Source organism: Rhododendron vialii, chromosome 1a (assembly GCF_030253575.1).
Source record: "Rhododendron vialii isolate Sample 1 chromosome 1a, ASM3025357v1".
In the NCBI taxonomy this organism is placed as follows: domain Eukaryota; kingdom Viridiplantae; phylum Streptophyta; class Magnoliopsida; order Ericales; family Ericaceae; genus Rhododendron; species Rhododendron vialii.
This window is the reverse complement of record NC_080557.1, coordinates 8,846,661-8,859,447: the sequence shown is the minus strand read 5'-3', so window position 1 is coordinate 8,859,447 and position 12,787 is coordinate 8,846,661. Positions and strand designations below refer to the sequence as shown.

The following is a 12,787-nucleotide window of genomic DNA, read 5'->3' as shown; positions in this document are numbered from 1 at the left end:
ATTTATACAGTAGTAGTAATTGATACCTCAAAACAAGGGCACGACTCCACAAATCACTAGACTTAAAATACACAAGATCACATGCCTACCGTGAAAAACATCAGTTTCTAGAATCTATATTGCTCAGGGGGTTCTACCATAAGGAGTTGAAGCGAACCCCTTGAGTTCAAAAAAATATACTAAAATGTTACCTTTATATGATAGACTACTTATGTGGTAGAAATATGATATGAAAATGAAAGTGACTTTTGGGCCTTTATCCGGGAGATCCGGGAGATATTTTTGGGTGTCGGGTGGATATATCTCACGTCATATTCGTTCGGAACATTTGAGCCGTCCAATACACTTTTGGATGGCTTGGATTAAAAGAGAGAAAAAAGAGAGAGAAAGAGGAGGGGTGAGATGAGAGAGAATGTTTTAATTTGAGTCCTGCAAAAGTGTATCAAACTGCTCAGAAGTGCTGAGCGGGCACCACATGAGATATACCCACCCGGCACCCAAAAATATCTCGGATATCTCATGTGGTGCTTGCTCGGCACTTCCGAGCCATTCGATACACTTTTGTACGGCTCAAATTAAAACATTCTCTCCTCTCACCCCTCCTCTTTCTCTCTCTTTTTTCTCTCTTTTAATCTGAGCCGTTCAATAATGCATCGGACGGCTCAGATATTCCGAGTGGGTATCATAAGGTACCCTCCCGGCACTGAAAAAATCTCCGAAATATACCCACCCGCCACCCAAAAATATCTCCCGGATAAAGGCCCGAAAGTCACTTTCATTTTCATATCGTATTTGTCCCACATCAGTAGTCTATCATATTTTCTTTACTTTTCCCCCCTATCTATACGCAATTTTGACTTCTCTGTATTCAATTACAGAAATGATATTGGTACCGACCTCCCGGTACCGAAATCGTACCGCCGGCCGCCGGTGGGCCGTCTCCGGCCACCGGACGGCCGATCCGAGCCGTCCAAAAATTTTAAAAAAAAAAAACGAGGGGGCCTACGCGGGAATCAACGGCATCCGAGGTGTGTAAGGTGCTTGATCCGAGCACCCTTTTTTCGTGTATATATGTATATTCGCGGAATATACATATATACACGAAAAAAGGGTGCTCGGATCAAGCACCTTACACACCTCGGATGCCGTTGATTCCCGCGTAGGCCCCCTCGTTTTTTTTTTTTAAAATTTTTGGACGGCTCGGATCGGCCGTCCGGTGGCCGGAGACGGCCCACCGGCGGCCGGCGGTACGATTTCGGTACCGGGGAGGTCGGTACATGTAGCACTACTCATTCAATTATTCAGTAACTCTCAAAAATGCTACACACAACTTTAGAACAACGTTGGACACCGTGATTGTTCGATGCACATGGATCCACATGAATCGAACAGTTTCAGACACAGATGTGACCGGAGTTGTGTTTTAAAGATTTTTTTTAGAGGTAATCTAGTTGTGTTCTAAAATTGTGTGCATATACTCCTTTAAACTTTCTACATCTTAAAGTAAAACTACGAAGGGGAGATAAAGTCAAGTCTAACTCCTTTTTTAACTTGAAGGAGGCTTAAGAGTTGATACTTTCTTTTTATGAACGTCAAAGTATATACGGAGATACTAGCAAACAATCATTTTAGGTTGTAATCATTTCTGTCATCAATGAATTTCTATATGATTTTTTGAAAAAAAAAACCATTTTAGATAAAATACCTAGCCAAACTTTGGAATGGTCTGACTGCTGATTGAAATATCAAGGGTATTTTAAGAATAGTTTGATTTATAAGACTTCTAGAAAAGTTATCCAAGTGTTTGAATAATGGATGTGAAGCATAAATTTTTGCATCAGAGCAGTGTTTGGGTTGAAAATCTGAGAAATGGAATTTAAGTTATTTTTTGGACTATATTGCCTTTGGTTAGTAATTTCAAGAAAAGTAATTTCACGAGAATATAAGGCTAATTTAGTTTTTCTGTCCGTAGACAAAATGAGAATGCAAAAACTTCTATTAGATTGATTCCCAAATTGTGACTTCATAATTTTAAGTTTTGGCAACATTTTTTTACTTAAATTCATTCTGAAACTTACTTCCAAACAGCTGCAATTCAAATAATGCAAAACAAAAAATTGGAATACCGAATATAATAAATAATCCTCGAAAATTGAGCCGTTGGGATCCAGGGCCACTGTCACATTCCTAGACCATTTTCTCATCACACATTGGGATAGAGCTCACATATATCATCTTCGTCTTGAGCCTCACACCAATTTCTGAAGGAAAAAAGGGACTGGATCACTACGCGGAGGCTAATTCCAACACTACGCGGAGGCTAAGTTGGCTATTCCAACTCTACAAATTATTCGCGGATCAAAAAAAAAAAAAACTCTACAAATTATTCCTTTGGTGGGACCATTGGGTGGAAAAGTAGAAAGAATACTCATCAAACCACATTCTTTAACGCGGATCAAAAAAAAAAAAAAAAAAAAAAACCACATTCTTTAACAAGTCTCTCTCCTTAACTCCACAATTATCACACACAGTCCCACCCACTCATTAACTCCACAATTATCACAAGTAGGTACCCATTACTAGATTTTTTTTCCTTCTTTCTTTTGATAAACTAGTACTCCGGTGGTACACCGCCGCACCTTTCCATGTCCTCCGCCACCACTCTTGAAACCCTCTCTCTCATCAGCCCACTTCATAGCGCTCTCTCTCTTCTCTCTAAAAATTTCTTGAACTGCTGATATGGATGGTAGTACTACCAAGGCACAGCAGAAGAAGAGGAACTGGTTCCTCCCCCTAGTTTTCTCTCTCTTCACATCCACCCTCCTAATCATCCTCTCTCTCTTCACCCCTTCCAACCCATTTCGCCAAACACCCATTAGAACCCAAAAACAAGCCCCTTTATTTGTGGAATCCAAGATTAATATATCCCCGACAGGAACCAATCCTATCCCAAGATTGGCTTACCTTATCTCTGGGTCCAAAGGGGATTGCGAGAGCTTGAAAAGGACTTTGAAAGCCCTTTACCACCCTTTGAATCAGTATGTTGTGCATCTGGACCTTGAGGCCTCAGTAGAGGAGAGGTTGGAGTTGGTTAGTTTTGTCAAGAATGAGGAGGTGTTTGGGAGAGTTGGGAATGTGAGAGTGGTGGGGAAATCCAATTTGGTTACTTATAGAGGGCCCACTATGGTTAGCAATACGCTGCACGCGGCCGCGATTTTGCTGAAGGAGGGTGGGGATTGGGATTGGTTCATCAATTTGAGTGCTTCTGATTATCCCTTGGTGACCCAAGATGGTATGATTTTGATATTTTAGTTTCTCTTTTTTTCCTGTTCATCAATTGGTTTTGATACTATGTTTTTGGCTACCAATTGTGTTTGAAGTATATGGGTAGTTAGTATTGCCCAGTAGGATAGTAGTAGTTGGGTTTATGGTTTAGATTCTTGTTTGATTGGCTGAAACAGGTATGAGATTAAATTATACATTTCCAAGAAATTATACTGTCAACGTTCGAACGCAACCATTGGTGGTGGAGTTATATTTTAATTGGATAACTGATACTGCAAAACATGAGATGGACAAAATCTTGAGATGTGATATCAATAATCCGTAAACTGGTCAATTAATCAGGTGGATTATGGAACTATATAACTCCTCCGTGTTAATCTGGAGTCCGGACCCATCGAGCATGGGCTTGTTCTATGTGCATATTCATTTGCTGAATTAAGTTACTTTATATTGGGTATGATACAGGAGTAGGAGTTTTGGTTTTCCAGATGAAAAACTGGGATGGGGTATTGGTGCTTCTTCTCAATTGGAATGAAATTGTTATCTTTAAACCAAGCAGTAGATAATTACATTCATATATCAAGAGGACTACAATAAAGGGCACTATATCATCACAGAGTCAGCAAGTTTGCAACAGCTAAACTGCTAAACTAAGCCCAATAGATAGCACCCCAAGAAAGAGTCCCATTTTGGGGAAAGAATAGACAAAGAAAGAACCAATCCTTGTGAAGGAGACATGATTATCAATTCTGATCTTCGACAGATTTGACCTTTTGAACTCCCTTAGCTGAGAGTGCACAACGGTGGCTAACTAGGCTAGCCCTGGGTTTTTTCAGGGCTTCTATTGATGTGCCTAAACCTTTTATTTAGCTCTATGCTTGTAGATGATATATCATAAAAGTAATGTAGTGGGTATTATAGTTTAGGTTTTTGACTTTTGACAAATTTAAGAGGGGTGCTATATATCTTACATTACTGGGAAGTATAACCCTCATTGCTTTTTCACCTTCTAAAGTTTCTTCAAAATTACAATATCAATCACGAGCATCCAACCTGGTGGTGGCAGAAAATGGAGAAAATTTGGCATTTCAATTACCTGTATCTGATTTCCAAGGATCCTCAACCATGCACTAATCTCTGAACCTGAATTGTTTCTAGTTGACTGACCATCTCTTCAGTCCTTCTCATTGTTTTTTGTTTTTCTAAAATTGTGCAATTGCTCCATGTTCGTGTTTTGATGTTTTTGCTTTGTCACTTGCAATTTTCTGTACAGATATGCTTCACACCTTGTCCACTATCCCAAGAAACCTTAATTTCATTGAGCATACAAGCGACATTGGTTGGAAGGAGTATGTTGCTCATCTACTTCCCTTGATAAAAGAGTTTGTTGCATATTGAAAGGTTTTATTTGGAAAACAGCATATTTGCTTACAAAAGTTCATTTTATTGCTAGAGCACAGAGAGCCAGACCTGTTATCATTGATCCAGGGTTGTATAGCTTGGAGAAATCAGATGTATTTTGGGTATCAGAAAAAAGGAGTGTACCTTCTGCGTATAAGCTTTTCACAGGTAAGCAATTTATTAGCTTTTGTTTCGGCTAATCAAAGTTCTGTCTAATCAGAGTCCCATTCCACATGAGGTCATCCTTTCAAATAAGTGAATGCTGTTTTTGAGGATCATCCTTTAGTCGTAAATGGGGCAGTTGAATGCGTAATGTTGGAATCAGTGGGTTAGGAGTATGTCTGGAACAGCTAATCTGTAGTGTTTTGCTATGAAATAAATAACCATCTGTAATACAAGGAAGTGTGGGCTTCTTTATGGTGCCAATTCTTCATATTTAGAAGCTTAAAACCGAGTTACGGTGCCAATTTCTTCATATTGGATTATCACTTATTCCAATTAATAGCAACTGGGGACGATTTTGTTCAGCAGTTAAATTGCTTTGCCTGTATCATGTGCATTTTTAACATGTATTGGACTATTGGAGTTCAGTTGGCCGAACTTCCATATCCAACCCTAAGAACAGTACCTTCTTCCTTTATCAGCCGGATTCGACAGTGCCTTGAGCCACTCAGCTGATTCACCAAACGTAGATTTATAATTATGTAAAGGTCCGCATGGACGACTCGAGGGTAATTCTTGAGGCTGAATTAAGATAGGAAAACATTAAATTAACAGATTTGGGCTTTATAATTTGATATTTATAGTTAGATGTAAGAGCATAGGATACATATTTGGATGAACCGTTTTTGATAAATCATTTGTTATCCACTTGTAAGTCACCTAAATGCTTTCATATCTTCCATTGCTATCAAAATGCCAGTTATCAATACCAGTCACCATATACTGTTAAATTTCAATTTCAATTTCAGTTTTTTTTTTTTTCATTTTGTAAAAAAAGTATCATTGACTCCGTTTGGTTTAACATTTTGAGAGTTACTTTTAACTCTCGGCGCAATTTCCAATAAATCTTTCTCTCTATCTCTCTCCACTCATTACCACTCCAACTGTCAAAAATAACTTTCTAAAATGTAAACCAAACAAAGCCATCTTTGTTGATTAATAAGGTTCATTCCCTCAATCAGCTTCGGTGATCTTCTTCATATTTGTCATATTCGTTTTCACACTTAACCTGACAAATGTTTTTAGGTGCTCCGATTTTCTCAATTACTAATGCGGTGCCTCAAACACTTTTGTATGAATTTTCATGTGGCATCTATCTATTAATGTTGGATCCCACAAGGCTGGGCTCTTATTTTTGTATTTTGAATTTCCTTCATTATCAATGTGCATTGCTTCCAAATTGATTTCTTGATAATGATGTATTGTTCTACAAAATTTGATGTTGCAGTTTAAGTTTAATGGTACGGGCCCCACAAACCTTGATCACTTTTAGGTTAATTAAACACGGCAGTCCAAGTATTATTATGATAGTTTAATATTGGATTACGAATCCATTGATGCCTACATTTCCCACTTCATTTAAGGGAATAGGATAATACTTTTAACTCTTTGCAAGAAATTATCAACTCCCTCTCTTTTATTTATAGTAATTGATATCCATACTCTGTGATACCTAAATAATGTGCCTATTTCCATCATCACAGCACTAAATTAGTTTATATCGGCGCCGCCAAACTTTTGTGGGTGTGATCAAACCGCCGATCTTTTTTGTGTGTTATCAAAGTGCCGCCGAACCTTAAGTCGGTTAAAAGCATCCCAATCGAATTCAGGCTTTTGTTGCTATGGCCCACAAAAACAGGTGTCATACAATTATGGTGTGTAACAGGGGCAGAGATGGAATAGTTGTAAAGCACATGGGTGAAAATGGGGATAAAAATTTGGGAGAAAAAACTCTGGTCTCTTATATAGGTGGAGATATGTAAATACAAGTTTAAGGCTCAATCATTGCATGGTTGAAGTCATTCCATACATTCTAAGGCAAGGAATCTAAATGCAACCTAATGCAGAAGAGGTACATGGAACTGATTTATAGATAGCCATAATAGAATAGTTGATTCACAAATAGCAAATGGATGCTAGGAAAAGCCTGGGAACAAATTTCATGTCTAAAGATCTTGGAAAGAATAAACAGTATGGACTTATTAAGTTTGACAAAATATGTAGATTTTCCTTTGCTTATCAATTCACATCTGTATGCTGCTGATATTCCATTATTTGTAAACTTTTGAGTACTGCATTCGCATTTGAAAAAAGTTTCAGTGTTGTATGTTGCTTAAATCTGCTGGTGACCAGTAGAAGTGCTAACCCTTTTATTCTTCGTTTGCACCTAGACAAGAAGAACATACAACTAGATTGTGGTGTGGCTTGTGGATCAAAATCAGGGTACTGGGCCAGTGGTTTGCTTGGGGCGTTACATAGATGAACCAAACCCAGGTGTTCTTTGTTAGTAGATTAGACCTTCCAACTTCATCAAATTTCTCATTAGCTGGCATGTTGAACAATGGGAATGGCAACTAGCCTCGAAAGTTGTGCTAGCACACCAAGCGCGTTCTCAATGTTCTCAAGGATTCCTCTATAGCTGACCTTACCTCAAATTTTATTACCTGTCCATTGGGAGTCCATGTAATCATGGAATACTAGTTGCACTGGATCCAACTTACTTCCTGATAAGCTTTTACGCGAACACAAAGTTGTCATTTTGATTGGCTGGGTTGACTCCGGCTCCACGACTTGCTTTCGAGTTGACTGTTATGTGAACTATTTTTCTTACTATGTAGGTTAAAGTCAAATTGGTTGTGAATTAGCACAAACTGTTTTGCTTACTTCCTTTATTCATTTGGAAGGAAGCGGAAAGTATAATATTTGAACTTCGTAAGAAAGATCTAATTATAGGCCCTGCATTGATATCTTCAGGTTCTGCTTGGATGATGCTCTCTCGCCCCTTCATGGAATTCTGCTTATGGGGCTGGGACAACCTCCCCAGAATAGTCCTAATGTACTATTCCAACTTCCTCTCATCTCCAGAAGGATATTTCCACACAGTTATATGCAACTCCGAAGAGTTTCGAAACACCACTGTGAACCACGACCTTCATTTCATATCGTGGGATAATCCTCCCAAACAGCATCCACATTTCCTCACTGACAATGATTTTCAGAGAATGTTAGACAGTAACGCTCCGTTTGCCAGAAAATTTGGGAGAAACGAGTCGGTTCTTCAGAAGATTGATTCTGAGGTTTTGGGACGGATAGATGATGGGTTTGTCCCGGGTAGTTGGTTTGAGAAAGGAGTTACAAATGTAACTCATCCGCACTACACTGTTGCAAATATTACTCAATTGAGACCTGGGCCTGGGGCTGAAAGGCTGAATAAACTTATTTCGGGTTTGTTGTCTGAAAAGGATTTTGATTTGAAACACTGTCTCTAACAACTGGGATGCTGCGAATGAGTGCGTTGAAAACCTCTCATTTTCTTTTGAATAATCAGTGGGCTGATTACTGCTTCTCTGTTGGATTAATAATGGAGGAGTGCTTACTGCTTATTGGACTGGTACGAAGTATGGAGTGACGAAGGCAGGAAGAGAATATGTATATTTTGTGGGTTGCCCATGTATACTTTGTGGGTTGCCCATGTAATCGATCCGTTTCTTTGCAAGATGATATGTATTCTAGCCTAATGGCCGACGGTGCAATTTTTTGTAATTGGTAGGTTTTCAAAATGAAGAAATATAGGGTTATATTGCCACGCTTTGTTGATCTCTTCATCTGAAATTCTGGTCAAGGTTTTCCGGTCCAAATGTATCGTTGTCGAATTTTGTCCTTAATTTGCACGCATGCTGAGGTTATATAATTCAAAGCGACTTTGTAAACGTTCCTACGCTAATGTTCTTCCTCCCTTTTCTGGCAGTGTAAGAACAATGTTTAGAAGCCAAAACAAATTAGGCTGAGGAAGTCAACTTGTGTTGACATTTTCCAGTATGCCTTTTGGTTGTGGGTCGGCACAACGGTAATCACCTGCCAACCAGGGGTTAGAGAAAAAAAACCTTTGGTTTGGGATTACACTTCGAATTGTTTGCTATCAATTCTTGTGCTCGGTCATATGGAGTTTTACTTGAGCCTTCTGCAAGTGAACAATCGTGTTGATCCTCGGATTATTGGGTTATCAGAAAACTGTGCAGTACTAATTTACTATGCTAACCAGGCTTTTGCCGGTACTTGCATAAAAAGAAAGTTAAAAATGAAAATTAGAAGTCCTAGGTGATGAAATTCTGAATCTAAGAATAGCAGAGAGAGAAAAAGATGAAACCCATATCTTATTTCTATATGAATCGGTTACAAGACTCAGAGAAAGCACACCTATTTATATCACCTCAACTCAGCCTCCTATTGGTTTACAATAACCCCACATGGCTTGATGAGCTGGACACTATCTCTAGTTACATGAAAACCAAATACAACTGAAATGAAATGCAAATACAGATGAACCACATAACCAACCAACTAACTGACTTTAACTAGTTCTGTTCTCTTCACACCCCCTTGCAAACTCAAGGTTGGTGGAGAACCAATCATGAGTTTGGACTTCAAAGCAGCAAAACGAGACACAGGCAAGCCCTTAGTAAAAATGTCGGCAACCTGAGCATGGGAAGCAATAAAATGCAGCACTAATTTGTTAGCCAAAACCTGCTCACGAATGAAATGATAATCAATTTCAATGTGCTTGGTACGAGCATGAAAAATAGGATTTGAAGCTAATGCCATAGCTGAACGATTGTCACACCAAAGAACATGAGGAGGAGAAATAGGAATACGCAACTCTGTCAACAATTGTTGTATCCAAACTAAATCAGCTGCTGTTTGGGCCATTGCCCGATATTCTGCCTCCGTGGAGGATCGAGCAACAGTTGGTTGCTTTTTAGCACACCAAGAGACTGGTGTAGCACCAAGAAAAACAATAAAACCGGAAGTGGAACGTCTATCGATGGGGTCTCCAGCCCAATCGGCATCAGCATATGCAGTTAAAGAAAGAGGACCCACTGTGATATGAAGACCATGATGAAGTGTGCCCTTGATATATCTAAGAAGACGTTTAACAGCCATAAAATGACTCACCTTTGGCTGATGCATGTGCTGACACACAGTGTTGACAGCAAAAGCAATATCAGGCCTAGTCAAAGTTAGGTACTGTAAGGAACCAACAAGAGTCCGAAATAAAAGAACATTGTCAAAATGAGGATCAGAAGGATCATAGGGACCCTTGGTGGAGGTAGGAGAAGCACTTGGTTTACAATCTTCCATGCCAGCTTTTGTCAAAAGTTCTGAAGCATATTTGGCTTGAGAAAGAAACAAGCCATTCTGAGAATAGGTCACCTCTATCCCAAGAAAATAATGCAATGAACCAAGATCCTTCATGACAAACTTAACACTGAGCATATCCACCAACTGAGAAAGAAAGGTGGAGTCACTCCCAGTCAAAATAATGTCATCCACATACACTAGAATAAGAGTAATAGACTTGTCTTTGTGAAGAGTGAACAAAGATGTATCTGCCTTGCTTGCTTGAAAACCAAGTTCTAACAGATAGGAGGAGAATACAGAAAACCAAGCCCTAGGTGCTTGTTTTAAACCATATAGAGCTTTGGTAAGTTTACACACATAGGTGGGATGGGTAGGATCTTTGTAACCCTGTGGCTGTCGCATGAAAACATCTTCTGTGATAGTCCCATGCAAAAAAGCATTAGACACATCCAGCTATTTAAGAGGCCATTGATAATGAACTGCCAACCCAAGAATAATCCTTACAGTTGGTTGTTTCACCACAGGACTGAAAGTTTCTAAGAAATCCACCCCCTCTGTTTGCTGATTACCATTTGCGACTAATCTTGCTTTATATCTAGCAATGGATCCATCAGAGTGTCTCTTAACTTTATAGATCCATTGACACCCGATAACATTTCCATGAGTGGGAGGAGGAACCAAAACCCATGTTCCTTGTTTGACCAAAGCCTCATATTCTTCAGCCATTGCCTTTTGCCAAACTGAGTGATGTATGGCTTCATGAAAATGTTTAGGCTCTGAAATGGAAGGAGAAACAGGAGTAAAAAGAGAAATGGGATGTTTTGGTTTAAAAATCCCAGCTTTGGATCTAGTCTGCATAGCATGAGAAGGAGGAACTTGAGTAACAGGTGAAGAGGAAGAATGTGTAGACTGGACAGAATCAGAAACTGAATGAGAGGTATTTAGATCTAGAAGGCTGAGATCATGAGAAGATGGACAAGAAGGCACTGAGGAAGATGATGAATTAGCGGAAAGAGATGGAAGAGAAACTTGCACAACAATATCATCAAACACAGTAAGAGGAATAGAAAAGGAAGAAGAACAAGAAGAGGATTGGGAAGAAGTAGAAACAAGACTGCTATATGGAAAACTATTCTCTTCAAATTTCACATGACGAGAAACATACACTTTGTCACCAACTGGGTCATAACACCTATAGCCCTTAGAATTAGAACAATAGCCCAAGAAAACACAACACAAAGACTTTGGAACTAGCTTATGAGAGATGTATGGTTTCAACCAAGGAAAACAAGCACACCCAAAGGGTTTGAGAACAAAGTAATCTGGTTTGGTGTGAAACAAGAGAGTATAAGGAATCTGAAATTGTAAGGAGGAATGAGGTAAACGATTGGCTAAATGTACAGCTGTAGTTAAAGATTCAAGCCAAAACTGAACAGGCATAGCAGCATGAGTTAGTTGAGTAAGAGTTGTGTCGATCAAGTGTCTATGCTTCCTCTCCACAACTCCATTTTGTTCCGGAGTATGTGGACAAGAAGTCTGATGAAAAATTCCAGCCAAAAGAAAAAGATGAGTCAAATAATTGTTGATAAATTCTCCCCCATTGTCTGATCTAACAGTTTTAACTGTGGTTTTGAACTGATTTTCAACATAAGCTTTGAAATGAGTAAGTGTAAACTTGACATCAGATTTGTAATGCAAAGGAAAAAGCCAAGAATAACGACTATAGTCATCAATTATAAGCAGATAATATCGAAAACCCTGGACAGAAGGTACAGGGGCTGGACCCCACACATCCATATGCATCAAATCAAAGGGTGCAACAGAAACAGAGTCTGAAACAGGAAATGAGAGTTTGTGACTCTTAACAGCATTACAACTGAAGCAATGAACATCATATGGTCTAGATACAGGAAGATTATGCTGCTTTATTAAAGACTGAAACAAAGACAAACTAGGGTGTCCTAACTTTTGATGCCAAAGAGCAGCAGAGGAAGATGAACAAACAAAAGCATGATGACCTGGAGAAGATGATCCAACACTAGAGGAGGTCTTGATGGGGTACAAACCCTGCACACAAGGCCCCTTGTGAAGAATTTTGAGAGTTGACTTGTCCTGAATGAGGTAACCATCACAATCAAAAACAATGGAACAATGATTATCCTTTGCAAACTGATGTACTGAAAGCAAATTATGAGTAACAGACGGTGTATGAAAAATGTGATTGAGATGAAATTGTGTTGATGGGGTAGGAAGAAGACCTTTACCAGAGTGAGCTATGGGAAGAGAACTTCCATTGCCAACTAGAACTCCATTCTCAGTATGACAAGGCTGTGACTGTGTGAGATTGGCTAGATCATGAGTGACATGTGTTGAGGCTCCACTGTCAAAGTACCAATTGGATGAAGTCTGAGGTGTTGTCTGAGATGTTGAAAAACTAGCACCATGTCCACTGTGACCAAACTGAGAAGGATATCCTGTATAACCAGTTGATGAAGTAAAACCAGCAAATCCCTGTGATGAAGGAAAACCAGTTTGAACTGCAGAATGATCACTATTATTAAAGGTCAACAGATTAGCTTGGGATGGAGAAGATGAACCAAAAGAACCAGTTGAGCGTCCAGAAAAATCCCTAGGAACCATCATGTTATGCTGAGGCAGTGGGACAGAAGAAGAAAACTGATTATTACCACCATTCCACTGATTGACTCCATTTCCATACCAAGACTGATTGAATGATCTT

At 39.2% G+C, this 12,787-nt stretch overlaps 1 protein-coding gene and 1 long non-coding RNA gene across 2 annotated transcripts; one reads left to right on the top strand and one right to left on the bottom strand.

Annotated features, from left to right (window-relative positions):
• Nucleotides 1-2,528: 2,528 nt before the first annotated feature.
• On the top strand, nt 2,529-8,494 carry LOC131333307 (beta-glucuronosyltransferase GlcAT14B-like). Its single transcript, XM_058367802.1, has 4 exons — nt 2,529-3,292; nt 4,559-4,634; nt 4,739-4,854; nt 7,663-8,494. Exons 1-4 carry the CDS (start codon nt 2,740-2,742, stop codon nt 8,175-8,177), a joined length of 1,260 nt encoding a protein of 419 aa, XP_058223785.1. The 5' UTR covers nt 2,529-2,739; the 3' UTR covers nt 8,178-8,494.
• On the bottom strand, nt 5,807-7,091 carry LOC131333539 (uncharacterized). Its single transcript, XR_009201836.1, has 2 exons — nt 6,772-7,091; nt 5,807-6,641 (listed from the first exon to the last, which is right to left on the bottom strand). It is a non-coding gene; the product is annotated as an uncharacterized LOC131333539 (long non-coding RNA).
• Nucleotides 8,495-12,787: the final 4,293 nt, after the last annotated feature.

Bases quoted from the DNA above. Each gene is read 5' to 3' on its own strand.
- LOC131333307 (XM_058367802.1), top strand. From the start codon at position 2,740: ATGGATGGTAGTACTACCAAGGCACAGCAGAAGAAGAGGAACTGGTTC. The intron at 4,635-4,738 runs GTATGTTGCTCA...TTTTATTGCTAG, and splicing joins AGCGACATTGGTTGGAAGGA to AGCACAGAGAGCCAGACCTG. The intron at 4,855-7,662 runs GTAAGCAATTTA...TGATATCTTCAG, and splicing joins TGCGTATAAGCTTTTCACAG to GTTCTGCTTGGATGATGCTC.